This window comes from Chelonoidis abingdonii, chromosome 25 (assembly GCF_003597395.2).
Source record: "Chelonoidis abingdonii isolate Lonesome George chromosome 25, CheloAbing_2.0, whole genome shotgun sequence".
Taxonomy (NCBI): Eukaryota; Metazoa; Chordata; order Testudines; family Testudinidae; genus Chelonoidis; species Chelonoidis abingdonii.
In genome coordinates, this window is record NC_133793.1 from 14,995,224 (window position 1) to 15,023,023 (window position 27,800).

At 49.5% G+C, this 27,800-nt stretch overlaps 1 protein-coding gene across 1 annotated transcript in view; it reads right to left on the bottom strand.

The window, feature by feature from the left end:
- Positions 1-1,410: 1,410 nt before the first annotated feature.
- Positions 1,411-27,800, bottom strand: part of NKAIN1 (sodium/potassium transporting ATPase interacting 1) — a 207,473-nt gene continuing 181,083 nt past the window's right edge. Inside the window, exon 7 of the mRNA XM_032802232.2 lies at positions 1,411-1,673. Coding sequence (XP_032658123.1) covers positions 1,664-1,673 — 10 coding nt within the window. The 3' untranslated portion in view covers positions 1,411-1,663. The remainder of the gene's footprint in view (positions 1,674-27,800) is intronic.

Sequence of the window (27,800 nt, forward strand, 5' to 3'; positions counted from 1 at the left end):
GATGATGAAAATGAACATGTGTCAGTCCACACTGCTCTGGATCGTTATTGAGCAGAACCCATCATCAGCATGGACATATGTCCTCTGAAATGGTGGTCGAAGCATGAAGGTATATATGAATCTTTACTGCATCTGGCACATAAATATCTTGCCATGCGAATGCTTGTTCTCACTTTCAGGTGACATTGTAAACAAGAAGCAGGCAACATTATCTCCTGCTAATGTAAACAAGCTTATTTGTCTTAGTGATTAGCTGAACAAGAAGTAGGACTGAGTGGACTTGTAGGCTCTGAAGTTTTACATTGTTTTATTTTTGAATGCAGGTTTTTTTGTACAGAATTCTATATTTGTAAGTTCAACTTTCATAATAAAGAGATTGCACTACAGTACTTGTATTAGATGAATTGAAAAATACTATTTCTTTTGTTTTTTATAGTGCAAATATTAGCAATCCAAAATAAATACAAAGTGAGCACTGTTCACTTTCTATTCTGTGTTGTAACTAAAATCAATATATTTGAAAATATAGAAAACATCCAAAATATTTAAATAAATAGTATTCTCTTATTGTAAACAGCGCGATTAATTGTGCAGTTAATTGCGATTAATTTTTTTAATCACTTGGCAGCCCTAGTTTTCAGGCTTTTCTCTGAAATCAGCAGAGCTAGACACTTCCCTTTTTAGGTATGAAATCTGAGATTTTCCTGCAGTCTCTTGATTCCAGAAGCTGGAGCTTTAAGAAACTAACCAGATGTTGTGAGCCTTGTGATAAATCCAGAAGAGTTGGCAACACTGCAGCTTCTGGCTGTGCCTCAGGGGTCAGTGGGGCACTGTGGCCGTTTACCAGAGGCAAGAAGCAGCCAGCTCTCACTGCCAGACAGCTGACAGAATATATTCCTCCCACTACTGCTGAATTCATTAAGTGCAGAATATTTTGCCCCCACGCCTCATGAAATGTCCTTTCGGATTGGCACTTATCTACGCTGAAAAGGGACACACTAATTCAGATAAAGATGTGGATAAAATTAAAGAAGAAAATAGTCAATTGAGATTCTACCTACCCTCCTCTGGTCAGTTTCACCCTGCCTTAAACACAGATACCTGATGCATTGCTAGCTACTCAATCCACCATCTGCATTCCCAAGCCATGGCACCAGGGGTTCAGAACAGAACAGCTGACATAACTTTAGGATGGACGGCAGGAGTTGCTGAATAAAGCTGTTCCTTAGACGGAATCTTCTCCCCATCCTCCATGAAAATACAGGTTTTCCACCGTGGTCCTTGCTCTCATTGGAGTTACAGCTACTGGTGAGGTTTGAACATTAGGCAGCAGGTGGAGCCATTGCACCTCTGTTGGTCCCTCAGTCTGAGCAGAAGAGTGTGTGTGTGTGTATGTGTGTGTGTGTGTGTGCACGTGTGTGTGTGTGCATGTGTGTGAGTGTGTTTTTCTCTGGTGTTGCAGCATGTCCTTGAAAACTGTGCAACTGCCCAGAAGGAAAATAAAAGGAAACCAAGATGAAGCCAGGTGTTGGCTCTGTGCCGTCCTCGCCTTTGGCGTGTTTAGTTGTTGCTTTCGGGACAGTTCGCAATTGTTCGGGGCATCCAGCCACCTCGCATTCCCACAAAGATCCAGGAGGGGGGCGGATTCCAGGGCGTAAGAGAGTTACCCAGATCTAAGGGAACAAACCAAAGGCACAGAGTTAGGAAGGGGTCTGGGATTGGCGCTGACCCACCTAGTGCTCGAGACAAAGCGATTCGTTATCTACGTAGGGCCCAAGGTGGGCTCTGTGCTTGCCAGACAGAAGGAGACAGTGTTCCTAATCAGAGCAGCTTAAGGGCTCAGTGGGCATGTGGCTTTGCCCTCCTCATCCTCACTCGCCGTGAGATGCCCCACCTCAGTTATTTATACCTGAAGGCCCTGACAGGTGTTGGGGCCCCATGGTTTTGGGTGCTGCACAGACACAGCATAAGAGACAGTCCCTGCCCCAGAACACTCCCGGACTGAACAGAACCAGCAGGCAAAGGCCAGAGGGGAGGGACGAGGATCATCCACACTCTACAAAGGGGGAATTGAGGCGGAGAGATTCAGGGACCAATAGGTCACACAGGAGACCTTGACAGAGATGGTCACTGAACCCAGCTCACTACTCTCACCACAAGGCGTCCTCCGTCCCCGGGGCGCTGATGCCCTCGCAATATAAGAGACTCTCAGTTTTCATCCACAATCCATTTCCAGCCCTTTTCCTCGGGTGCACGGTAGGGGGTGGGGAGAGCTGGAGTTTGTGACTGGCCACTGCCTCTCCATGCTGCTCATCCTTGCAGCCACTGGGACAAACAGGGTTCCCCATCCCCTGATCACAGCACAGGGGAGGCTACAATCTCCCTCCCTTCCTGGTGGCTGCCTACTGCTGAGTCGACCCCTCTGTTAACCAGCCAGTGCAGCTCGAGAGCCAAAGCTTTGCAGGGGAGAGGCAGCTCCCCGCAGCAGATTGGGGCCTGCTCGTCTACACTGAACAGCTGGGCTGGCGTAGCTCTGTCAGTGAGGAGTGTGACAAAATCACACTGGCCAGAGCTGCGCCCATGCCGCCAAAAAACCCCATACAGATGCTGTTGTGTCAGCAACTGGCCTTGTGCTGGTGGAGCTTCTTTTGTGTGGTATGAGCTCTGGGGCAACCACACTCTGGTGACTGTATAAGCCGCATCCCCATGGGGAGGGTTTGCCAGCCTAGCCCCGTGTTGGTATTACTAGACACCAAACCTTCTGCAATGTAGACAAGACCAAAAAGCTCCCGACTCAGAACCAGGAAACGGAGCCTTTCTGGGAGCTCAGAGAAGTCACTTTCCAACCCTGTTTCCCCCACCTGATGGTGAAAGATGGTTACTTCACTGTATTGTAACCATTCTTTGAGCTGTGGGTGCAGCCATACCCCATGCCCGGGGCACCAAAGCTGGAGACTTGCCTAGCAGTACTCACTCCCCACCCCGCAGTCCATCCCAGGGCTGCATAAGCAGGGTGCTGCCTGACCTCCCTCCGTTCCTTCACACCGAAATCCCCAGCTGGAGACTCTTAACGCAGAGGGGCGCAAGGTGGGTCAGGGAACATGTCTGCACTCACATCTCGAAGAACTCCCATTACGATACAGACCCATAACTGCCTTTTCTCCTTCGAGTGGTCACAGATGGGTGTTCCACTCGGGGGACTCATCGGCAGTTCCAGCAGGGGTGGGCTCGGAGTCGATCTGTGGAGTGAGTGCATAACTGCCTTCCAGAGTTTGCATCCGATCTCGAGGCCGTGTCGACAGGATCATGTCTAGCAAAAGTACGCAGAGAGGCCCTGCAGATATCGCTAATAAATGCAGCCAATGTCACCTTAGCGCTCACTGAATGAACTTGCAATGACTGCAGAGGTGGGCAGCATTTGAGCTACTTCATGAGCCGAGGTAATGCAGCAGTTACCCACTGGAAATACTCTGTGTGGAGACTGGTTGTCCCTTCATCTGCAGAGTAGGACAGTGGCTCTCAACTTTTACAGATGACTACACACCTTTTAGTGGCCTGATTTGTCTAGCCTACCCTCGAGTATCATCTCTCCTAAAAGCTACTTGCTAACAAAATCAGACATAAAACTACAAAACATCACAGCACACTGTTGCTGAAAAATTGCGGACTTTCTCATTTTTACCAGATAATTATAAAATAAATCAATTTCAATATAAATATTATACTTACCTTGCAGTGTATCGTACATAGAGCAGTATAAAGCCATGGTCTGAAGGAAGTTTTAGTTTGTACTGACTTTTTATGTAGACTGTTGTAAAACCAGGCAACTCTCTAGCTGAGTTGATGGACTCCCTGGAAGGCCTCTGCATACCCCCAGGGGTCCACATACCTCTGGTTGAGAACCACTGGCACAGGAGATAAAAAGGTGAGGTGATGAATGAAACAGCTTAGTCCTTTCTAAATAAAATGCCAAGCTCTGCCTGACATCTAAGCTATGTAGACACTTCTCCTCTGCACTTGAATGTGATTTGGGAAAAAAAATAGAGGTAAGTAAATAACCTGACTACTGTGAAACTAAGATATGATTTTGGACTAAAATTTCGGGTGTGATCTTAAAACCACCTTGTTCTTGAAGAATTGAATGTGTGGAGGATCTGCCCTTAAGGCCTGCAACTCACTAACTCTTCCTGTGGACGTTATAGCCACAAGGAAGGCCATCTCCTGAGAGAGGCACGCCCGTGAACAAGTTGCTATCAGCTGGGACAATGGACCCATCAGCACTGCCAGGACCGTGTTAAGGTCCCGCAATGGGACCGTTTCTTTCATCAGTGGAAAAAGAGTGAGGTCTTGTCTTTTATTGGACCGACTTCTGTTGGGGAGAGAGACGAGCTTTCAAATTTACGCACAGTTCTTCTTCAGGTCACTCTGTGTAAACTCAAAAGCTTCTCTCTCTCTCCAACAGAAGTTAGTCCAACAAAAGATATTTCTTCACCCACCTTGTCTTTCTAATATCCCGGGACCAACACCGCTACATCAACACTACATACAGCTGGTGGAAAAAGGCAGCTAATACCTTTAAAACATGCTCACCACTATAGGGTTTGAGAATTCCTTGCATGGGAGGATGGAAAGCCAAGAGCGCCTCCAAGTGAAACTTCAGGGATCTTGGACTGAGGCCTGACGATTTCAAATGCAGCACCTACTCCAAAAGGTCCTGAATCCACAGTAATATAGGCTGGATTTGCTTGGACAAATGAGACCACCTGCCCACAAATAGCTGGGGCATAGATATGACAATGACAACAGACTGCCTAGCCACATTTGACTAAAAGTAGGTTCAGAAGGCTTCCTCCTCCATGATGTGTGCCTGCCTCGCAGTGTAGGATGGCTGACAGAAATATTGCTGAAGATGACGTTGCTGCTGTTGTTGCTGTTGTTTCCCAGAATGCCATTTCTTTGCAGCCTGGATATCAATTCTCGATGAGCATAAGTGACTCGGGAACCTTTGAAAGAGTGTCATGGCTCATCAGTTTTCTCTGAGAGTAAGAGGTGACCATCAAACAACAAGTCCTCTATGCTTGCTGGGTGTCAGGCAATACACCAGAGTTTTGTAACCATGACATTCTTCACATCGTTACAGCCGAGGCCACGAGCCTGGATGAAGAATCCACCATAGCCAGGCCGGATATCTTGGGCACTAAATAACATTTCATAATGAAGGACTTGAACCCCTTCCTGGAGGATTCTGGTAACTTGTCCACAACTTTGTACATAGTGTCCCAGTTCACAAAATCGTATTTTGATAACAGACCCTGCTGGTTTTCAATGCGCATCGGCAAGGAGGAAGTCAAGCAGACCTTTCTCCGCATCAGATCTAGCTTTTTGGACTCTTTTTCCTTAGCACAGATTTATATCCGCCCTGTTTCACTCAATCATTTGCTGCTGTCACAACCAGGGAATTTGGAGCTGGGTGGGTGAAAAGGGATTCGAAGCCTTGCATTGGCACATAACATCTCTTCTTATGACTGCAATAAAGTATACAAAGGTCTTTAAACAACTGCGACTCAAAAGCCGGTCCCTGATCTGTCAGCATGTTCACTGGGTACCACACAGCTTTACAGAATGTGTCCAGAAGACCTGAGCCGTAGTCTCCACTGACAAATCCTCCACAGGAATTGCCACCACAAATGTTGTGTGATGATCAATCATGACAAGCACACAGATAATTCCGATTTTAAATGATCTAACATCACCATTGCTATCAGTAGCATGCAAGGAGGTTCTATCAAAACTACCAGCTTTGTTTTTCAAGTTACATATTTCATATTTCTGACACCACTGTACAATGTCCTCCTTCCTCCTAATCCAATAGAACCTCTTTCTCAAGTTCGGTTCTGTCTCTTTATCTCCAAAATGTCCAAACGCATTGTGATAAGCTTCTAATACCGTCCTTACACTCTGTCTGGGCAAGACAATCTGTATCGTCTCCTTCTTAGAGTTAGAATCTATAATCTTCCCTACCAATCTCCCATTCTCTTGGAGATATTTTTGTAGTCTCTGCAGTTTCACTACCTTAGCTGGTAACTTTTCCCAGCAATCAACCATCAGCACTCGATCTTTTCTTAGATGCTTTCTTAATTCTTGTGTTACCAGACTCCATAACTGAATCTCCTTCTGTAGATCTTGCCGTACGTCAAGTCCTATCTCTTCATTCCCAACCACAGGATTAGCAATAAACCCGTACCTCTTGATAGGAACATTCAGAAACAGAGGCATTTCCAAATCCTCCTTTTCATCTGAGTCTTCATTTATAATCACCTTTGGTGGCAGCCTAGACAATACATCAGCATTCACATTAATACTGGGCAGTCACTATTTGATGGTGAAGTTATAATTGACCAGACAAGAAGCCCACGGTTGTTCCAATGCCCCTAATTTGCCAGTTTGTAAATATGTCAATGGGTTGTAATCTGTAAACACTTCAAATGAGCTTGCTGTAAAATAATGCGGAAACTTTCCCACTACTGCCCAGGCTAATTCCGAGAATTCCAATCTGAGTGAACTGCATTTCTCATCATTTCTTTGAGATCCCTTTAAGCTCCAGATTGCGTCAGCAGTCGCTCACTCCCTGCCATCTTGCTCCTGAGCAAGGGGGGCTTCCTATCCTTTGTTGCTGGCATCTATATACACTAGTCTAGATGGTAGTTTATAAACTGGATATGCCAGCATGGGGCTAAGGATGGAGAGATTTCAATTCTCCAAATGTTGCTTGGCACTCTGCTCTCCATTTTACCTGGGCAGCTTTAGAAATGTTCTTATCTCCAATGTTTCTTAACAATCCAGGTAATGGTAGAGCAACTTTAGCTAAGTCCTTAATAAATCAACAATATTCATCAACAAATCGTTAAGAACTACCAGATGTCTTGTACCGTGGCAGGTATTGGCCACTCCTCTGTTATTCTCAGTTCCTCTGTATCAGGAGCAACCTCTGCCACAGACACTGTGTGTCCCAAATCGTTCACATTTTCTTTTAGGAAATGATGTTTTGAAGGTTTTACTTTTAATCCATCCTGTGTGAATCTATCAAACACCACATCCAAGTGTTGCAAACGTCCCTCAAAGGATTTTGAATACACAGTGATGTCATGGAGACACAATAAAATGGTATCAAAGTTCTCAGAGTCTTGACAATGCTCCACCCATCTCTGCAAAGTCCCTGGAACGTGACAGAGTCCTTCTTGTAAATTCATGAAGTCCCATGGATGTCACAAAGGTGGTTTTTTTCTTGATCTTCTGGTGCCACTGGAATTGGCCAGTATCCACTTGCTAAACTGATAGTAAAGAAGAAACTTGTTGACTTTCATGCCACTAAGGAATCTTCCGTTCTAGATATAGGTGTCCTTATGGGTGACCTGATTCAATTTTCAGTACAGTGTAATCTACACAAAAGCACATGCATCTAACTAAGTGGGTATTCACCCACAAAGGCTCATGCTCCAATACGTCTGTTAGTCTATAAGGTGCCACAGGACTCTTTGCTGCTTTCACAAAAGCACAGTTTCCCCTCTTTTGTCTGAACTAGCACAATGGGCACAGCCCATGGACGATGACACTCTTTTATTACATGAGCTTCCAACATCTCTTTTATCATTTCCTTCACCAGCCGATACAGAGCTAGAGCAACTGGTTGAAATCTGCCCTAACTGGAGGATGTCCTCCTGCGGACACAGTGTGCTGTATCTGGGTGGCCCACCCAAAATCCAAAAGATGTTGGAAGGAAGCTATTCAATGTTCCTTAATCATTTGTACTGCCTGCTGTGCCTCCACCTAGGAGCTGGACCTACTGGCTCCTTCCGGGGTGCAGCGTGGACAGGACACGACAGGAAGTGTGCCTTAGCCCCGCTGTGCCACTGACCAGGAGCTGCTCGAGGTAAGCCCGCACCCCAACCCCGAGCCCCAACCCCCTGCTATAGTCCTGAGCCCCCCCATCCATAGCCCCCTACTGCAGTCCAAACACTTCATTCCCTGCCCCATCCCAGATCCTGCACCCTCAGATGGAGCCCTCAGCCCCCCTGCACTCCAACCCCCTGCCCCATCGCATCAGTGTGGCTGGTGAGGAAAGGTGCATGACACTCACATCTTTAAGAACAAAAGACTGTTCAGAAAGCTAGAAGAAGGGCCATTCTTTCCTGACCAACAGATTATCACTGGTGATACTGATATGCCAGTCGTGATTCTGGATCCATACACTGGCCACCTTGACAGCACCAAGGGAATATTCAACTACTGGCTTAGCAGATGCAGAATTGCAGTTGAATGTGCTCTTGGTAGATTGACGGGACGCTGGCAGTGTTCACTCACTTTTTTGGATCTCCATGAGAAAAACATCCCATGCCTGTTGTGTCCTGAATAATATCTATGAGGCAAATGGGGAAAAACTACCAGCAAGGTTGAGGTGGAGCAGATGTCTCTGACTTTGAACAGCTAGACACCAGGGTCATTAGAAGAGCTCAACATGGAGCTATTCAGGTGAGGAAACAGTATGTTAATGGTCAGCTACAGGACCATTCTCTGCTGGAGTTTCTCTGGGAGCTTTGGGTACTGCTAAGAATTGTGTAGGGTTTGCTATAAATATGACTGGGTGTTTTCCCAAAACTATGAATTCTGTGGTGCTTGGTGTGGATTTATAAGTGCCATTTGCTTTGACAATCACTATGTATCTGGCAATATTTGTTATGAAATAATAAAGATAATTTGATTCTCCAAAAATAGAACATCATTGAGTGGCGGAAAACAGCGTGGAAAATCAATGTGCACAAAAAACCCAGAGGCAATGTTATACAAATTTTTAACAAGCTTAATGGGGTGAACATTTAAAACTAGAAAGGCAGTAAACATTTATGTCCATCTGAGTGACAAATGTAGGCTGTTGTGGCTACACAGCTGTGGTTCTTGCCGGTCACTGTATGTGAAGCTGTGGTTTTCCTTGCTGTCTCCCAGCACTGAGTGGTAGGAGTAAGGTTGTGCCCTACCATGCCATCGTTGGGGAGTGGAGGGAGCAGTGTGTGACCATGGAGTTCTCCAAGGACTGCAAAGCGTGGGGAGTCCAGGATTTTTGGATCTGTAGGTCAACCAGGGTCTGCAGCACTTGGGTTTGCTGCCTGAGAAGACCCATTATGTCCTGGTGCATCTCCTTCTCCTTTTCCAGCTGGGAGTCCTGGACCTTTCTCCTGTCCTTTCTGCTTTTTTCCAGGCTGTTGGTCACATTGGCCCTCCAACCTCATGGTGAGATGTAGCACTGGCTTGCAGGATCTCACAGAACATGTTGTCATGAATCCTCTTCTTTCTTCTCTCAGAGTCAAGCGTTCTGAGGGCATGGAGCGGGCACTACCAGCCGCTGCTGATTAAAATCAACAGATGTACCTCTGAATATACAGTCACAAGGGTAATGGAAAGATAAGTTTCAAAACTCCCTTCCCTTATTCCCATAAACACTTTGAACAAGAAAAGCTTATTGATGCTTCAGCTTCAGAGGATCTTGGCACAGCCCCACAGTCCAGCCCCAGCTATGAGTACAGCCTGCTCGGGACGATGGGGGAAGAGGGAAAGGATTTTCTATTACATGAAGCTATGAAATTTCGGTCCCTATTTCATTGGATGAGCATAGGCCAACGGCACCGATCGCTGGCACAGTTTTCTACAGATGGTGGGGATTGTAGCTGATGTCTCATTCCTGAGGGTCACAAAGGCACAGAGACCACAGCTGCTGCTGGTGTTCCAAAGCCACTTGGGCCCATATCCCACTAGCCTGTTTATGGCAATGAAGCCAGCCAAACTCATCTCAGAGTGGTGCGGGAAAGTGTCCTACCGCAGAGGAAGAAACAGGGCAGCCATCCCTAGAAACCTTCGGGAGGGGACTGCAAAGTGTCTCTAGGGGAGCTCCATCGAGATCTCTTAGGAGGATAAAAGGGTCATACATAAACCAACTGCTTTGCCTGCCTCCTATATCCGCCTTTCCCAAGAGGGAATGAAAAGCAGATGCTAACTCTCTCTCTGTTTGCTGTATGTCCAGCCCTTCTCATATGGGTAAAATACTGGTCCGGGTGGCTGCCATCTTTACATTTAAAGATTGCAAAGGAAAATACATTCACACATTTACCTGAGACCCCCCTCCCCTTCAGCAGGCTCGTCTGCATTTGCCTGCTCAGACTGGCTGGACTGTGGCAGAGTCTCAAACAGGTCCTGGCTTGCAGCATGGCTGGAGATCCCCACCACATCTCCCCATCCTTGCTCCTCACTGTTCACTGCAGGGGTCTCTGTCTTGGGCTCCTCCGCGGTATCTGCAGTGGTCTGGTGGGGTCTCTGCCAAGTACGGCATGCGGTTCATTGTAAAAGCACCAGGTCTGTGGCTCAGGACCAGATCAATTGTCGGCCTTCTCGACTTTGGGGTAGGCCTGCCACAGCTCCTTCGCTTTCATGTGGCACTGCTGCTGGGCCCTGTCATACCCCTTCTCCTGCATCCCCCGAGCAATCTGCTCATAGAAGTCCATGTTTCTATGGCTGGTTCATAGCTGGGTCTGCTCAGCCTCTTCCCACAGGCCCAGGAGAGCCAACATTTCCTGTCTGCTCCAGTGTGTCTGGACCGTATAACCAGCGTGCTCGGTTGGACAGTTGCACACAACAAGAGAGAGCTGCTAAGTGCGTGTGCTAAGATGGGAATCAGGAAAAAGGCATTTCAAAAATACATGGGGTGTTTTAAGTGGGGGGAGTGGCTTCTTGTCTCTGGGACCCCTGGGCAGAAGGAGTTTAAAACTGTGACCAGAGCAATCACTTTGCAGGGATGGTCTAGATAATACTTAGTCCTGCCTTGAGCACAGGAGACTGGACAAGATGACCTCTCGAGGTCCCTTCCAGTCCTCTGATTCTATGATTGCGGGAAGCTGCTGGAGGTCTGTTAGGATTGACACAGTCATGCAGTGTCTACACTCGTACTGTGCCAACCTCAGTAGTCGACCATGCCATTCAGGGGTGGTTTTACTGTGCTGCTGAAATGGGGCATTTACATCAGCCAGAGACAAATCTGAACATAGACACGTGTGTGAATAGGTCGACACAAGGCGACTTATGTCGCCCTAACTCTGGAGTGTAGACCAGGCCTAAGTAGAAACAATTCTCCTACGAAAGGTGATGTGCAGCGTTGGGGAAGCAGCTTCCTAGTGGAGAGAGAAGTTCATCAAAGTGGAGCTTGAGACAGCCAGCAGGTTTGCCTTTTTTTTTTCTTCACCTTATTTAAAATGCTCTGGCTGCTGAACAACTTTCTTTGCTCCGTTTTTTATTACTGTTTCACCCGTCTGGAAACAGGAACTGCATGCACTTTGATAAATGGATGGAAGGGTCAGCTCACTGTCTCACTCTCGCTCTGTAAGTGCCTCTGGGTCTGACCACGAAATGTTGTTTTGTGACTTCTTACAGCACAACTCCACCATAAATCACAGCAGCTACCCCAATACTGCCTGCAGCAACAGGGCAATGGATGTGTGTGTCTCTGTATGTGTGTGTGAGCTGGAGACAAAGACTTCTGCTACATGACACATGGAGACAAAGACACACACACACACACCCTGAGACACACATGCACCCTCATCCCACATATCCACAATACACCCAAAGGCCATCGCAGGGAGTCACACAGAAACAGATGCACACAGACATCCAGAGACACATGTACAACTTCCTCTTAGCTACATACACACAACACACATGCAGATGCACATCACAGGGAGTCATGCTGGCACACAACACACACACATATAGGCACCCTCCCCCCAGAAGCATTGACCCAATACACACAACACACCCATTACATGTAATCACACACACAGAGACAAACACAATCCCCCTGCGCCATAGACCCAGATGCACATTAATATAAATCAGCTCTATGCCCCTCACACAGGACACTGCGCACACACCAGACACACAGATACACTGTCAGACTCACACTCACACACCCTCAGTCCTGCACACACAGACGTGCACCAAATGCACACCACTGAATTCTTTCCTCCAGTCGTTCTCATATCATATTAACGCGTGAACTAACCAATCAGGAATGTCAGTATAAAGGGTTGTGTGTGTGTGTTTCTGTGGGGTGTATCTGACTCACTGTGTGTGTGTGTGTGATATCTGTATTACTGTGTGTGCGTTTCTGTGTGATGTATCTGTATGTGTGTGTGTATCTGAATCACTCTGTGTGTTATCTTTGTCACTGTGTGTGTGTCTCTGTGTGGTGTATCTGCATCAGTGTGTGTGTTTGTGGGGTATATCTGAATCACTCTCTCTCTCTGTTATATTTGTATTGTTGTGTGTGCATTTCTGTGTCACTCTGTGCGTGTGTGTACATTTGTGGGGTATATCTGAATCACTCTGTGTGCTATCTTTGTCACTGTGTGTGTGTGTCTGTGTGGTGTATCTGTGTCACTCTGTGTGTGTGGGGTGTATCTGAATCACTGTGTGTGTTATCTTTGTCACTGTGTGTGTGTGGTGTATCTGTGTCACTGTGTGTGTGTGTGTAGTGTATCTGTGTCATTGTGTGTGTCTCTGTGCGGTGTATCTGTGTCACTGTGTGTGTGGGGGGTGTATCTGAATCACTGTGTGTGTTATCTTTGTCACTGTGTGTGTGTGGTGTATCTATGTCATTTTGTGTGTGTGTATGTGTCTCTGTGTGGTGTATCTGTGTCACTGTGTGTGTGTGGGGGGGGTGTATCTGAATCACTGTGTGTGTTATCTTTGTCACTGTGTGTGTGTGGTGTATCTATGTCATTGTGTGTGTGTATGTCTCTGCGTAGTGTAGCTGTGTCGTGTGTGTGTGTGTGTCTCTGTGTAGTGTATCTGTGTCATTGTGTGTGTGTGTGTTTGTGGGGTGTATCTGAATCACTGTGTGTGTTATCTTTGTCACTGTGTGTATGTGGTGTATCTATGTCATTGTGTGTGTGTATGTGTCTCTGTGTGGTGTATCTGTGTCATTGCGTGTGTGTGTGTGAGTCTCAGTGTATGTCAGCCTGTCTCTCAGTCACAGTGTGTGTCCATGTCTCAGGGTACATCTGTACAGCAAAAGCTGTGCGGGGCCTCGCCTATTTGAGCTTGCTTGGTGTGGGTCACACTGGGTAGGCAATTAAAGATCTGCGGCCCGAGTCTCAGAGCCCAGGTCAATTGACAAGGCTCGAGCTGTGGGGCTAAACATTGCAGTGTAAACGCTCAGGCTCAAGCTGCCGCCTGGGCTCTGAGACCCAACCCCCCTGCAGAGCCTGGCTCCAGCCTGAGCTTGAATACCCACATTGCAGTTATACGGCCCTGCAGCCCGAACCCTGTGAGCCCCAGTCAGCCAACCCAGGCCAGCCGCAGCTGTTCTGTGGGACTATTATTGCCATGTAGATATACCCAAGAGCAGTGAGGTGTGCAGCTCGGGCTAGCAAGGGGAATACGTACCAGGCTCTGTGCTGGGCTTGCAGCGCTGCCTTCCGTGCTAGCGTTCCCTGCACAGGCCGCATTCAGGCTAGCGCAGCCAGGCCAGACTGTGCCCAGCATGGGGGGCACCGCACTGCGTTGGAGGCAATATCTCGCCCCCTGCTCAGTGGCACCAACCCCTCCCCTCCACTAGCACAGCGCTCCCCCGTCCTCCCTCGGGCAGGGGCTCAGCTTGTAGAGCAGGGGATCCTTACGGGTCGAACATGTCAATGAGTTCAGTGTGTGGTGCTCTTTGAACGTCAGGCCCGCATGAGCTCTGTGCCCATTGGTGTGGGGGCGCAGCTTAGCTGGCATGCGCCCGTGTGTAGCAGAGTCTGAATGCCCAGTGGGGAAGCAGGTTCAGTGCTTGTGCAGCACCCCGAGGAGACCCTGTGCTCCTGGCTCACACTCCGCTGCCTGCTGGAGCTCAGGAACATGTGCAGCGGGGCAGGTGCTGCAGACCCGGGAGGGGCAGGACCACCAGAGAGCAGGGATTGTGCTCGACAGCCTGTGGGCTCGCTAGGAACTGCCTGGGGTAGGCACGGTGGCTCATTTCCCATCAGGTCAGGAGAGTGCCCTGGCATGAGCCACCACAGGGAACGGCCTGTGGATGGAACGGGAGAAAGAAAGACAGAAAGTGGCAACAGGGCAAATGCAGCTTCTGTACTTCTCTAATGCTCCATGTGGAAGTGCTCCCACACTCCTGCTTTTAATCCAAGTACGGCTAATTGCTAACTACATAAGAAGCTTTAATTTCACAGGCTATTAAGGTAGCCTCTGTTTGCCTGCAGGATCTCCCCAGATTCATTTTGCCTTAATAATCCATGGGGACCCCATTTACCAGACCTGCTTGGTGGAAAGTGAATTAAGTGAGGCTCGTAATTTTTATGTGTTGCATCTGGAGGGAGCTGAGATGTTCTCACTAAAAAGACAGGCGCTTCACAACCCAGCCCCCGCTTCCCCCGCACTTCCCTCTGTGCTGTTGGAAGCACGTCAGAGAGCCAGACTGTAGCAGCTGCTGCAGGGTTTTGAGGTGATCAGGGTAGAGCACTTCAAATTGCAGGGCCACAAGCCCCCAGCCTCTCTCCAGGCTGTATGTTTTGCAAGACCCTATAGCCGTGTACTGACCCGCTCGCCCCGTCCAGCTGGCTCTGTCTGGGGTATTCCACACTGCGCTTAGCGAGCCAGCAAGGAGGTGAAATCTGACCTTCAGCAAGCTCACCGAAGGCTCGTAAGTGGATGAGTGGGGACAGCATTCCCTCTAGGAACAGAACCTGCTCCAGAATGCACATGCTGCCTCCAGCATTTCTCAAACCTCACGCTTCAGGGCATCAGCGTAGCTCCTGGGGGAGTCAGGAAAGATTCCCCACCAGCCCTCCAGGTGCAGCACTGTAGAACAGGCAAGGTGCATTTATGGGGCCTGGGGAATAGAGCCAAGGGGGTGTCAGCTCCCTTTGAAGCATCAGGGTCTGACTGTAGGATGCCAGAGAGCTTGGACTGCTGGCCTGACCTGCACAGCACGAAGAGGGATATTGGACTGGATGTGCAGGGGTTTGGGGTGCTGCAGAGGCCCAGCAGAACAGCCTACCCCTGGCAAAAGCCACACCCACTGCCTCAGCTCCTCTGGACAGCAGCACCGCCTCCTCTGTGACCGGCCTTTCCCCAGCTGCCAGCCGGGGTGATGTGCATTAGGAAAGACGTGGACAAACTGGAGAGAGTCCAGAGGACAGCAACAAAACTGATACGATTTAGAAAATCCAACCTGTGAGGAAGGGTTAAAAAAAACGGGCATGTTTAGTGTGGAGAAAAGAAGACTGAAGGGGAACCTGATAAGTCTTCAAATAGGTTAAGGGCTGCTATAAAGAGGATGGGGATCAATTGTTCAGGTAGCGCATGAGGTAATGGGCTTTAATCTGCAGCCAGGGAGATTTAGGTTAGGTCGGAGGGAAAGCGTTTAGCCGTAAGGAGAGGGAAGCTCTGGAACAGGCTGCCAAGGGAGGTCGTGGAATCCCCGTCATGGGAGATTTTTAAGACTAGGCTGGACAAACCCGTGTCAGGGAGGGTCTGGGTTTACTTGGCCCTGTCTCAGCGCAGGGGGCTGGACTACGTGAGTTCTCGAGGTCCCTTCCAGCCCCCCCCTTTCTGTCAGTCTGTGATTTCCTTGCACAATGCCACGTGGGATGTACAGGTCTTTGTGGATCCTCTAATGGCTGGGACATATAAGTGGCTTACGAGCCTGTTGCTGCTTCCGGGTAACAGCGCTATCCTGTAGCTCCAGCAAGAAGAGTTTCTGTCTTTAGCTCTAAAGGTCACAAGTCCAGTTCCCGCTATTGATCCAGGTAGGGCTGGACTAACAGCCTGCACTAGCCCAGTAGCTAAGAGCACCCAGGCCAGATGTCACTAAGTGGTAGTTCAGAGACCAACCCAGAGGCAAAAGGTGTTTGTGTGCTGATCACTGCGTCCTAGCAGCTCTGTGCTTTGAGCTCATGCTTTGAAGGTGCCACCTGAAACACCCCGCGCCTGCTCTCCTGCTTTGATGCTTTGTCACTCCGGGCGCAGCGAGGACGGGCGAGGACATCGGCTGGCGTGCAGTGAAAGAAGAACCCTCCAGCACTCTGCCCTGAGCAATCTGTCTCAGTAAAGGCCCTTCCCAGAGACCAAAAGCAGAATTAAACTGCTCCCTTCACCAGGCGCTCAGATTTATGGAGATTCTGATTACACTGCACTGTCTGCTAACCAGATTATAAATGGGAACTAACAATTTTATTACAGCATAACTTTCCTCTCCATTACAGTCCTCACCACCCACCCGAACATCGTTAACGCAAATCCGGAGTCATCCAGACTGAACTGAGAAGGCCCCAGCGCGCTTTAGTTTATTCTTGGCTGTATACGTATGTCGCACATTTACAGCATGTATCATTTTACGCACAGCTCTAGATCTGTTCCCAGTGCTCTCTAGTGCTGCTGTACCTGGGAGAGAGCATAGTTCAGTGGTTACAGTAGGGGATGGGGAGTCAAGACTCCTGAGTTTCAGACCTGGCTACATCCTTGACTCATTGGGCAAGTCACAGCCCTTCTCTTGCCTCAGTTTCCCCCTCTGTGAACTAAGGGTCATGATAGTTCTTCAGCTCGCAGGATGGCCTGTGGTGCTGCGGCCCATAGCCTGCAATAGCTCTGTGAGTGTAGTGTTCATCTACACCCATGGGAATCCTGCCTGGGAACTGAGGGCAGGATCTACTGTAGGGGCTGTAGTGGGAAGAGAGCCTGAGACATAAGCCCTTGGCCTGAGGCCTGAGCTAAATGAGTCAAAACCTTGCCGATACAAAGCAAAGTTAAGTTGTAAGCAAGAGACGGGCCCTGCTCATAGAATTTGGCAAGCATAGGGCTGATACTGTAAAAACACATATTCCTAAGAGGCGCTAGGCACAAACCACTCGCACAAGCACATTCCAGAAGGGCGGTATTGGAACACCCCGATAAACACATTCCCAGGGATAACAGGAACATGCTGACCCAGCTTAAGGAGAAAGTCAGGATGACAGCATGATGAATAGAGATGTTTTGATCAAACCTAGAGGTACAAGGCAATGGGTGGTGCCCTAATAGGTCAGAAGGTGGCACCCTGATACGTCAAGGGTGATACGTCACTTGTTTGTATGGTGTATAAAGATGGATCTCAGACGGAGAGTCTTTGTCCAGCCGAGGGCACAGTGGAAAGTCCCGCCACTGACTGAGCTGCGTCCATTGTCACGGGCATCCACGTGCTACTGAAACTGTAGACATTGATCCGGGTAGCTAGGACCGTGCTTTGCTGACAATAAACCTGGCCAGGTGCCTTCGCATCTTAGCGGATCTTATGGTCATTGGGCGGTTCGCTCGAGATCTGCTGTGCCAGCTGTTTGCGCAGAGCTGGGAGAACACACATGCAGCCGAACATCTGACGAGAGGGGCCTGTGACCCAGGGTTGGCACCTGGTAAAGGAGGACCATGGCCGATGATATCAGCTCATTGCGGGGTACACTGGACAGAACACGAATGTCCGGCGTTAGGAACGAGCCGGTTTTAGGGAGGGATCTCCTGCTTCATTCACTAGCTCTTAAGGGTCAGGAAGAAACTCTCCCGGGGCAAATCACCCCACAGCTGCTCACTGTTGGGAGGGACGCAAGTCTGATTCAGCATGGCATTCCTACACTCCTGGGCATGGCTTGGTGCTGATGGACATGGCACATTTCAGGAGCCTCACGGATCCACAGTGCCCTTTGGAAACAGCAGTGCACAATCACATATAGAAGGTAGAAGCAGGTGTATGTGACGGCGCTGTGCATGCCTGGGACTGGAAGTACATAGGAACAGTCTGGAAAACACCAGCAGTTGAAAGGTTAAACCTACTCAAGCCAGTGCTTCTGGGGTTGATTTTTATTTTGTAAAGTTTCTGGCCCAGCTTCTGCCCTCAGAGACAGCGGCGGAAATCCGGAGGAACTCTGTGCATTGCAGTGGAGCTGCTTTGCTTTCCCAGCAGTGTCGCTGAGAACAGAAATTGGCTCTTGTCTCTAATCAGAACTGATGGAAGGACCCCTGCAGAGCCCTCGCTGTGTCACCAAGTGTTTCAGGACATAGTCGGGAGATGGTTTAATGCTAATTCATATCATGTGGTGGATGCCTTGTAAACTCCATGGATTTTCTCGGCATGGCATTGTTCGCAGGCTGCTCTGATCAATCGTGTTTGCTAACGAAGTACTCAGCTGGTGTTTAAAAGCCTGGGCTTGTGGTTAAGGCACAGGACTCGGCCTCCAGACACCAGTTTCTATTGCCAGCTGTGCGCCACAGACTTCATATGCGATCTCAGGCATCTCTGTGATCGCTTCCCCACCTGTAAAATAATAATCCCTCGCTCGTCTATAGTGCTTTGCCCCAGCAGATCTCAAAGCTCTTTACAAAGGTTGTCAGAATCACTATCCCTGTTTTGCAGATGGGGAAACTGAGGCACAGAGCCAGGCCGTGACTTGCCCAAGCTCACCTAGCAGGCCAGTGGCAGTGAGCGGAATAAAACTCAGGTTTCCTGAGTACCAAGCCAGTGTTCAACCCACTAGGTCACACTGCCTCCCCATAATACAAGGCTCTGGTGACTGGCCTTTGTCCCAGGCATGCTGGGAGCCTTCACGAGTTTAGAACAGGGTGGGGCGCTCTGCCCAGACCGGTGCCCTTCGGCAGGGCTGGCCTGGGTGCAGAGGAGGAAGGGTCAAGTTGCCATGGCAGCGTTGAGGCAGAGGCAGTCTGATTCAGCTCACTGTGTGCTTCTCAAGGAGCTTCTCCCCAGACCATCCTCAGTGCTAACGGGGTCGTGTCTGCCTGGGCTCCCCCAGGCTGCAGTGGTGGGTGAGCGGCTCGCTGTGCGGCACCTATCCTGGGGGTTGGCTTTCCCAGGAGAGATGGCAAGAAACGTCTCTCAGCCTGACCAGGCAGAGCAGGTCTATCTGGATGAAATGAGCTCGAACCAACATTGCTGTAGGGATGATGGAAGTTCGACATGCCTTGCTGTAAATAATACAAGGAGTAATTATGACTCAGGAAATTAATGTGCTGGGTGATCAGAGCACGTGGTGGCTGTGGGCATGCGAAGCCCAGCTGCACCACAGCCCAGTCTCTTGCCGGTGAGTCAGTCCCAGACTTGGCCGGGGCATGCTCAGGCAGTTGTTTGATGATGCACCTGGATGAATGTCACAGTATGTCCTGGCTGCTCTCAGATTCTGCCTCAGGCCAGGCTGTGATGGCTTTAAAAAGACAATGTGTCTAACTGGGACAGGAGAGCGTCCCAATGAGAGGGCACATGTGTCTATTCTATTCAGGTTTTTATACTGCCCTCTACTCCGTCGTATCTGAGGGCCTTAGACCATTCATAGGTAGCAGGTTGTACTTAGGCTGTAGGGCATCAATGGAATGAGTTTGGGGTACTCGGGTGAATGGTTATCACCATCATAAAGCAATCACTGCCTTCATTAGGATGGGTAGCCTGTACTCAAGAAAGGCCTGGCCGCCCAGGGCTGGAATAGCTGGGAGATGCTGCATTGGCAGAGCTGCGGAGGGAGCCCAGAGCTCGAGTGGCAGAGGAGGCTGGTTGGGAACTGGGGGTCTAAACGTCTCCCTGCCCTGCTCCTGCTCTCCTCTCCCTTCCTGATTCACTAACAATATCCCAGAATGCACCGGTCCATGACCTCCCTGACTGCAAAAGTCTCTTGACAGCCTGTGCAAGCGTCCGGCCCTGGGACGGTGCCAGCAAACCAGCCAGAGGCAGGGAGAAAAACGGTGAAAAGGTGACAGGACCCTGAGTCCAATGCTGGCTGGCTGGCCAGCCCGGGGAATGTGGAGTCAGCCCCCAAATCTGGGTTTCCCTCAACTCTCATCACAGTTCCCCTTTAAGAGTCCTAGGCTTGGTCTTCACCTAAAACATAGATCGGCCAACGTACATTGCTCAGGGCTGTGACAAATGTCCCGCTCCGTGTGATGTAGGTAGGTCGACCTACCCCCCACTAGAGATGCCGCTAGGTCGAATGGAAACCCCCCTTTCATCGCTGTGCTCCGCATCTACAAGGCAGCGACGTAGTTGCAGCACTGCGGTTTGTCGTGTGGGACTCAGCCTCCTCTGCAAAGGTGGGTGTTTAAATTCCATACACATCAACTGCCTCCGTAGTGCACTCAGCCATCCCGTCCACGAGTGCGGAGTCCAGGCCAGGGGAGACCCTGTGCGGTGACACGTGGCAGCAAAGGCTGGGAGCCAGAGAGAACCACAGGGTCTGGCTGTGTCCAGCAACCTCAAGAAACAATCCTCTTTAGAATCACTAATGCCAAGTCTGGTCTGTGCTAAAACACTAGGGACACTTCAGCTCTCACACACACGTGTGCTTTCACAGGCATTCGCCACACACATCTGGGGCTTTGTGCTTCCAGGGGCAGGCCAGGCAGCCGTGTTTAGAAACTGGGTCCTGCTCACTTAAGAAAGAATCAGACAATGGCACCAGGGCTCCACTGGCTCTCTGGTATTGGGCTGAAGTGAGGTATAATGCAGCGAGTCAGCAGGCAGGCAGAGATGCAGCTGGGGAGCTGGGAGGGACGCTTGTTCCAGATGAGGTATGTCCAGCAGAGGCACTGCTGTCAAATCCTGCAGCCCTGCAATAATTACTGTTATTAATACAGGGCTGGTGGCAAAGATGCGTCTGTTCTGACCGGGCACGTGCATGGTCTGCTCCCAAGTTATGAAACTAATAAAAAATACTTAGTTTGAAAAAGCAACTTGCCAGATGTCAGAAGCGTCAACAGGGGGTAAGTCACGGGTGTAAGCCTCAGGTATAGGCTACCTGCTCCCCTAGAATCACAGAGTGAGCTCCCACCAAGGCCAATTCAGCCTCACTGTCGAGAAAGGAGCTGAATTCTCAAGACACCCTGGGTGTTTATCACCCCGAGGAACCTCAGGACAGGTGATGAGTGGCTGTGCATTAAAAAGCTCTGTGGCAGTTCCTGGGGAAGTGGAGGAGGTTGACAATCCCTGGCCAAAATTCGCACTGGTGTGTTCGGTGTTGGCTACCACTCTCCCACCAGCCGCCCGTTCCATCCCTACGAAGTCCTGGCTGGCGTTTAAGGGGGCCCTACCTGAGGTGACAGTGGGTTGTGTTCAGGAAGAGATACCACACTCAGAAAAACTATGGGACACAGAACAGATGAATTCACAATGTTGCCTGTTTCTAAAAGCCCATCGGTCCTAGCTTCCCAGTGAGCTACGAACCCGGCTTCTCAGCACCAATCCAGCGGGTTTGTAGCTCACTCACATTCCTTTGGTCAAAACGAGCCTGGTTCTGAAAAAAGGAGTAAGCTGGTAAGGGCATGTCAGTCTCCAAGGGCAAGTACCACAGAGCGGCAGGCCTAGTGAGCCAGCCGTCCAGGGATTCGGTTATTACGGCCTGGCATTTTGCTTGCAAGCTTTTGGTTTTGTTCAACATGGACCCATTATTGTGTGAGGAATAAATCTGCTCCCAGGACAAATCGCAAGAGGCTGTGTTTGTCTGAGGTGCATTTTGAGAAAACCTTTCATGAGGCTGGGGTTTGTTTGTTTGTGGGGGGCTGAGGCAGAATCCCAGCGAGCCCGCCTGGGTGAGAGGGGCTAGAAATCTGAGCGAGTGTTTGTGCAAATGAAGCATGTGTCAGTACCAGGGCCAGTCACTGCTGATTGAGATAAACAACAGTTTTAGACAGGCGAGAAAGGCAGGCTGGTCTTGTAAGCCAGTGGAGTGGGTCAGTTCCCTGCTCTGCCACAGGGTTCCTGCTTGACTGGATGCAAGTCAGTGAATCTCTGCAGGCCTGATTCACCCTCTTTGTGCATCGAGGCTGGTGCCAAGGGCTGGAAGACAGACCTGAGATCCCACCCTTGCTCAGACATAGCCCCCACAGCGCCGCAGCCCTGGGTTCAGGGGGAGCTTGGGCAGAACAGAAGAAGGGAGTGGGTGGCCTGGAAGGAGGTAGCAGGAGCAGCCCTGCAAAGGGCTACAGGGACCTCAGTGCTACCAGAGCCAGGGCTAGGGTCCCCAGACGCCTCTGAAAAGGGCAGGCACAGATGCTAGTCCAGGGATGAATCCTGCCCCCGGTGCCTCCATTCTCCATCCATACAATGGACATAATAAGAACATAAGAATGGCCATTCTGGGTCAGACCAGTGGTATCCTGTCTTCCAGCAGTGGCCTATGCCAGATGCTTCAGAGGGAATGAAAACAACAGAGCGATTGTTGGGAGATCCATTCTATCATCCAGTCCCAGCTTCCGGCAGTCAGAGGTTCAGGGACACCTGGACTGTGTTTCCCTATCTCCCGGGGCACCAGGAGGCTAAAGCCATTAGTGCTCAGATATGTCACTGATGGGGGGACCTCAAGAGACAGGAAAAGCAGAGGAATCCTGGAACCACTAGGTGAGCAGCAAGTCCTTAGCCTAAACCCCTGCAGGTGTTTGCTCTCCCCAGGCCGTACCATTGTGACTTGGAGTGCACAAAGCCACCAGCGTGACTGGAAAACGCCTTGTGCTTGACGCTCTTCCCAAGTGACTCAGTGCAGCCAGCACAGCAGATCTAATCTTCCATCTAACTCCCATCAGCTTTCCCACATTCTGGGCAGCTCCTGCATCAACAGCAATGGCCAGCACCACTCACAACGTGCACTTTGATTTCATTGTGGCTTCAAAAGACGGATTAGAACTGAGGAGCCAAAGCTTTGCATTTACAGAGGGAGATGTGTATGAAATTAACCAAGGGCCCTGCAGCCTGGGGCTGCTGGAAATGTAAGGAAATCAAGTGTGTGGAGTTCATTTTTCTGTAGGCCTTGCTGTGGTGGACACCACACAACCACGTAACTGGTCAGGATATGGTGCTCATGCGACCTCTAACCTTAAAGAAAAGGAGGAAGGGATTTAAGCGAGTCCACAGAGAGCTGAAGCAGGATCACACACAGCCACTGCTTCTCTAGTACAAGGAGCAGGGTAACACGCAGGGATGCCCATTCCCAGTTATGGGAGAGGGCTCTGGGCGTGTGCGCTGGATGGGTTGTACAACCAAGGTCCTGGTTACTACAGATCCCATGGCACTTTGCTCAAGCACAAGGATGTTCTGTTTAAACCCTGGTGTCCTGGTTCAAACCCTATCAGGACATGAAGTCCTGCCCAATGCTAACCTTTAGCAATGCATAAACATTCATGAATTCTCACTTGCCCTGCTGTGAGGAAGGTATTAGCTACCTGCCCTTTTCGGACAAAGGAGGAAACTGAGTGACAGAGAAGTGACATGACATGCATGAGGTCACACTAGTCAGTGCCAGAGCTAGGATCAGTGCTCAGGCAGCCTTGCTAAGCTATTAAAGCAGAGGGCTAAGCATCAGGAGAACGGGTTTCTAGCCCCAGCTCTGGCTTGTTTTATAACCTTAGATAAGTCACTTAATCTGTGTGCCTCAGTTTCCCCATCTGAAATATGGTGATAATATTTAGCTACCCCACAGGGCTTGTGTGTGAGACTTAATTCATTAATCTTTCTCACGTGTTTTGGGCTTCAAAGATGGAAGATGCTAAAGAAAGGCAAAGAGTTATTATTGGCAGTGTGACATTGCACTCCATATGAGTTTATCAAAATATGCTAATAAGTGTGACTATAATGTAACTGGAATATGCTTCATGCAGATATCATTACAAAGCTTATAATTGACTGAGTGTGGTCATCCTATTTGTATAAATGTACCACTCTTGTATCTAAAACTAGAAATATGAAATATAACTCTGAGGTCCTATTGTAATTATGCCAAGTGTGGACCATTAATGGAGGTTTGGAATCTTGATTGCTTCCATCAACGAGGATAATTGACTGTCAGTGGCTCTGTTTACTTGCAAACCTTCCAGTGAGTCAGGCTGAGAGGAATGAAGGCTTGTGGGTCTCACATGTCACCTGGGACTGGAATCCATCTTAAACCTGGGGCTTTTCCATTTAGAAGGAGGGGTAGGGACCCAAAGAGACAAAAGATTCCTGCCTTGTGCCAAAGCTACATAAGGGGGTGGAACAGAACAAAGGGGGCTGCAGTCATGAGAAAGCCCCTAGCTACCACCTGAGCTGAACAAGGGCTGTACCAGGGGAGAGGATCGGGTCCAGACTAGGAAGAGGCTAGCCTGTCAAAGACACTTATTGGAACCTCTCTGAGGGTGAGATTTACCTGCATTTAGTTTCCTATTGTATTAGGCTTAGACTTTGTTCTGTCTGTTATTACTTGGAACTACTTTTTGTATTAAATAAAATCACTTTTTACTTATTAATTAATCCAGAGTCTGTATTAATACCTGGGGGGGGGGGAACAGTTGTGCATATCTCTCTATCAGTGTTATAGAGGGTGAGCAATTTATGAGTTTGAGGTTTATACAGGGTAAAACAGATTTATTTCGGGTTTGGACCCCATTGGGAGCCAGGAATCTGAGTGCCGGAGACAGGAGCACTTCTTAAGCTGTTTTCAGTTAAGCCTGCAGCTTGTGGGGGACGTGGTTCAGACTTGGATCTGTGTCTGTAGCAGGCAAGTGTGTCTGGCTCAACAAGGCAGGGTTCTGGAGTCCCAAGCTGGCAGGGAAAACAGGCTCAGAGGTAGTCCCAGCACATCAGGTAGCAGTCCCAAGGGGGTTTCTGTGACCCAACGTGTCACAGGCAGGTCTGGCCTACTTCTGGGCTCAACTCATCAGACCTCATGACCTACCTAGAATCCTGCCCCCTTCTCCCCTCAGTTCAACTGCAAACAGTATTCTTCTTCTTGTTCACTTTCTGCCCTACACTGTTGGGTTGCTGTGTGCTGTACACAGCTGCCATCTTCCACCCCAGAAGTAGCTACATCTCATTGGCAGGCAAAATGCTTTCCATATGTATTACCTAGTTTGTGCTATGCAGTACAAAAATAAATGCATTTCCTGCCCCAAAGAACTTACAAGCAAAAGGACAGACATACAGAAGCCAGGACAGACTGGCAAATGCTTCCCCATGGTTACTGGAAACTCTCTTTGTGCCAGCATGATGGATGCATACAACACGCTGGAGAGTTCTTGCAGTTTGAGATCCTTCGGGATGAAAGGCGCAGTGTAAATACATTTTTTTAATCCTACCACCTCAGGCCATTAAAGTGACAGGCTGTGTGAGCTGCTACAGTTCCATGTCACATAACAATCTACCCAGCCCCCCTGACATGGGTGAAACAGTGAGTTCTGCAAATCCTCTTGAGCTGCCTCATTTCCAGGTTCAGAACAGATCAAAGTCTGTGAGGGTCTGAGTCTGGTTTCAGTGACACTGGCGTAAATCAGGAGCAGCTCCACTGAGGTCAGTGGAGTGGTGCGGTGTAAGCCTGGTGTAAGGGGGAAAGAATCAGGCTCAAGGCCAGAAGGGCTAAGAGGAAGCACGAGGCTAAGCTTGACCACACTCAGAGTCAGCCCAGAGCACCCAGAGGTCGGACAGCTAGGCTTGAGGCTAAGGCTTGGGCCTGGCCATACAGGAGAAGTGGGCTCAATCCCCAGCTCTTCCTTCTCTTCCCTGGGTGATTTTAGTATCCCTAGGTGTACGGAGGGGAGAATGATGCTTCTTGGCCTCACAGGGCTGGGTTCAGGCTAAATACCTGGCAGGCACTCAGCTATCACTCTGCTGGCACCTACAGAAGGATCCCAATGGATCACACATGGTGCTTTTCATTCCTGGTTCTCCAGGTGCTTCCCAAAGGTGGGGAATGCGTCACGATCCCCAGAGGGAGAACAAAAGAGTCATGCAGCTGGTGGGAGAGCTAGGAACAAACTCCAGATCTATTATTAGTAGTTAAGCCAGGAGCACACCAAACAGCCCCAAACGGGAACCAGAGCCCCCCGTGGTAAGCAGTGTACGGGCAGTGTGTGCTGCAGGTCATGCTGTGCTACAGAGGTTCTGAACGGTAACAGCCACCACTTACAGAAGACTGGATCTTTAGCTCAAGTTGTTGCTGCTTAGGTTATAACCGTTGAGGTCCCAGGTCAAGCTCCAAGACGACGGCCATCAAACAGACACACATTAAGACAGTCCCTATCTGCTAACCGTCCCCTGCGCCACGCTGCTCCTGATACTCTCCCGGTCCTTGTGCCTGGGGTACGTGTCATCATCACAGGATCGGGAACAGCCGGATAGCAAGATCACCCATTTTCCTCTCTGCAGAAGCCTCCTGCCTCCCCTGTGAACACTTCAGAGACCTGCTTGGCAGCTCAGCCCTCTAGCACTAGCCTCTCTGCAACTCATCTTATTCCCTGTCAACTTTTCTAGCCTTTCCATTGTATTGTACCCAGTGCCAGAGAATCTCACACAGCACAGGGCCCATGTTAGGTCTTCTCTGAAGCGTGGTTTTACCACAACACAGCGTCTCCTACCTTCGCATTAGGGTACTGGTTCCACATTGACGCCGAGGGGACAGCCCCAACAGCTCCATTGGCAACCCTGGTTCGTGCGGTATCTGAAGTGTTCCTTGGTGTCTCCTACCTAGCTCAGTCCTGCTGAGCTTGTGAAATCTGACCAGCTTCCAGTGCCTGGCGGCACAGCTTCCAAATTGTACAGAAGCAAAGCCATAGCAAAACATAATTAAGGCCTTTCTATCTAGCTGAGGTTTTTCTGTAGCACCTATCATCACGGCATCTAAGTGCTATCAGCTTTGGAGTACCCTGTATCTCTTGTGGCTTCAGTAACTCCGACGAAACACCGCTGAAGGAAAGGCTGGTAGTGTTCTCAAACCTTGCGGCTTACAGCACTGATACGGCCAGCTTTGGGCAATTACTGCAGGACGCTGCTGATCTGGTATCTCAGGGAACCTTATAGCAGGCCACTTTTCGGTTGGGGTCATCACTGAGTCCCAGCCTCAACCAATCGATCCAGCATTGACCAAGCGTAGCATAAACGAGTCAGGCAAAACAACCGTCCAAAAGGGGATGCTGGATTCTGACCTTTAGCCACTCAGATAAAGTGTCAAGATCCCCCCTGCTCACTGTTTGATGGCAATGAAGCCTAATGGAAGAGAAAACTCTCTTGAGCTTTAATGTGAGACATACACAAACATCTTTAAAACCCCCATCTAGCCTTTTGGTTCATCTGTGCAAGAACGCATTAGGATCATTCCATGTCAAGAGAGCTGTTCGGACATGTGTGTGCTCCCTGCTTCTTGCACTGCTGCTCTTCCCAGGGGCTGGCACAAGAGAGGAAGGTCATTAGACAGCTGCAGGTGAATCCAGCCAAATTCAATTCACCACATGCTGCCGTAAAGCACCATTTTGTTGACTGTAACACAGGGGATTCGGGCCTGTCCCAGCCACTCACACTGTGCTCCCCAACACAGGTGCCAAATCACACTGAATTCAGTGCTTTGGGTGGTCACACAAGTGTTTGCCCAATAACACCCCAACACACTATGTTAACAATGCAAGCGGGGGCATTGCTCACATACTGGCTACTGACCAGCCCAAGAGCTCACTGAAGGCTAAAGGAAGCAGGATTCCAGGGTGCTCTGTGCATTTTGGGGGAGTATTCAGTGCCTAGCACAATGGCATCCTGATCCCCAGTTAGCCCTGCTACAATACTCTACTGCTGCCAATTCTGAGCCAGGCAGCTGTTTGGTTGCTTGCAAAGAAATTCAGTCCTCATTACAAATGCCAGGAAACACCGCACTTGACTGCGAAGTCGGCTGAGGGCCGTTTGACTAACTGCCCCAAAGCCGCCACAGGATCTGTTCTCAGCACTGCCA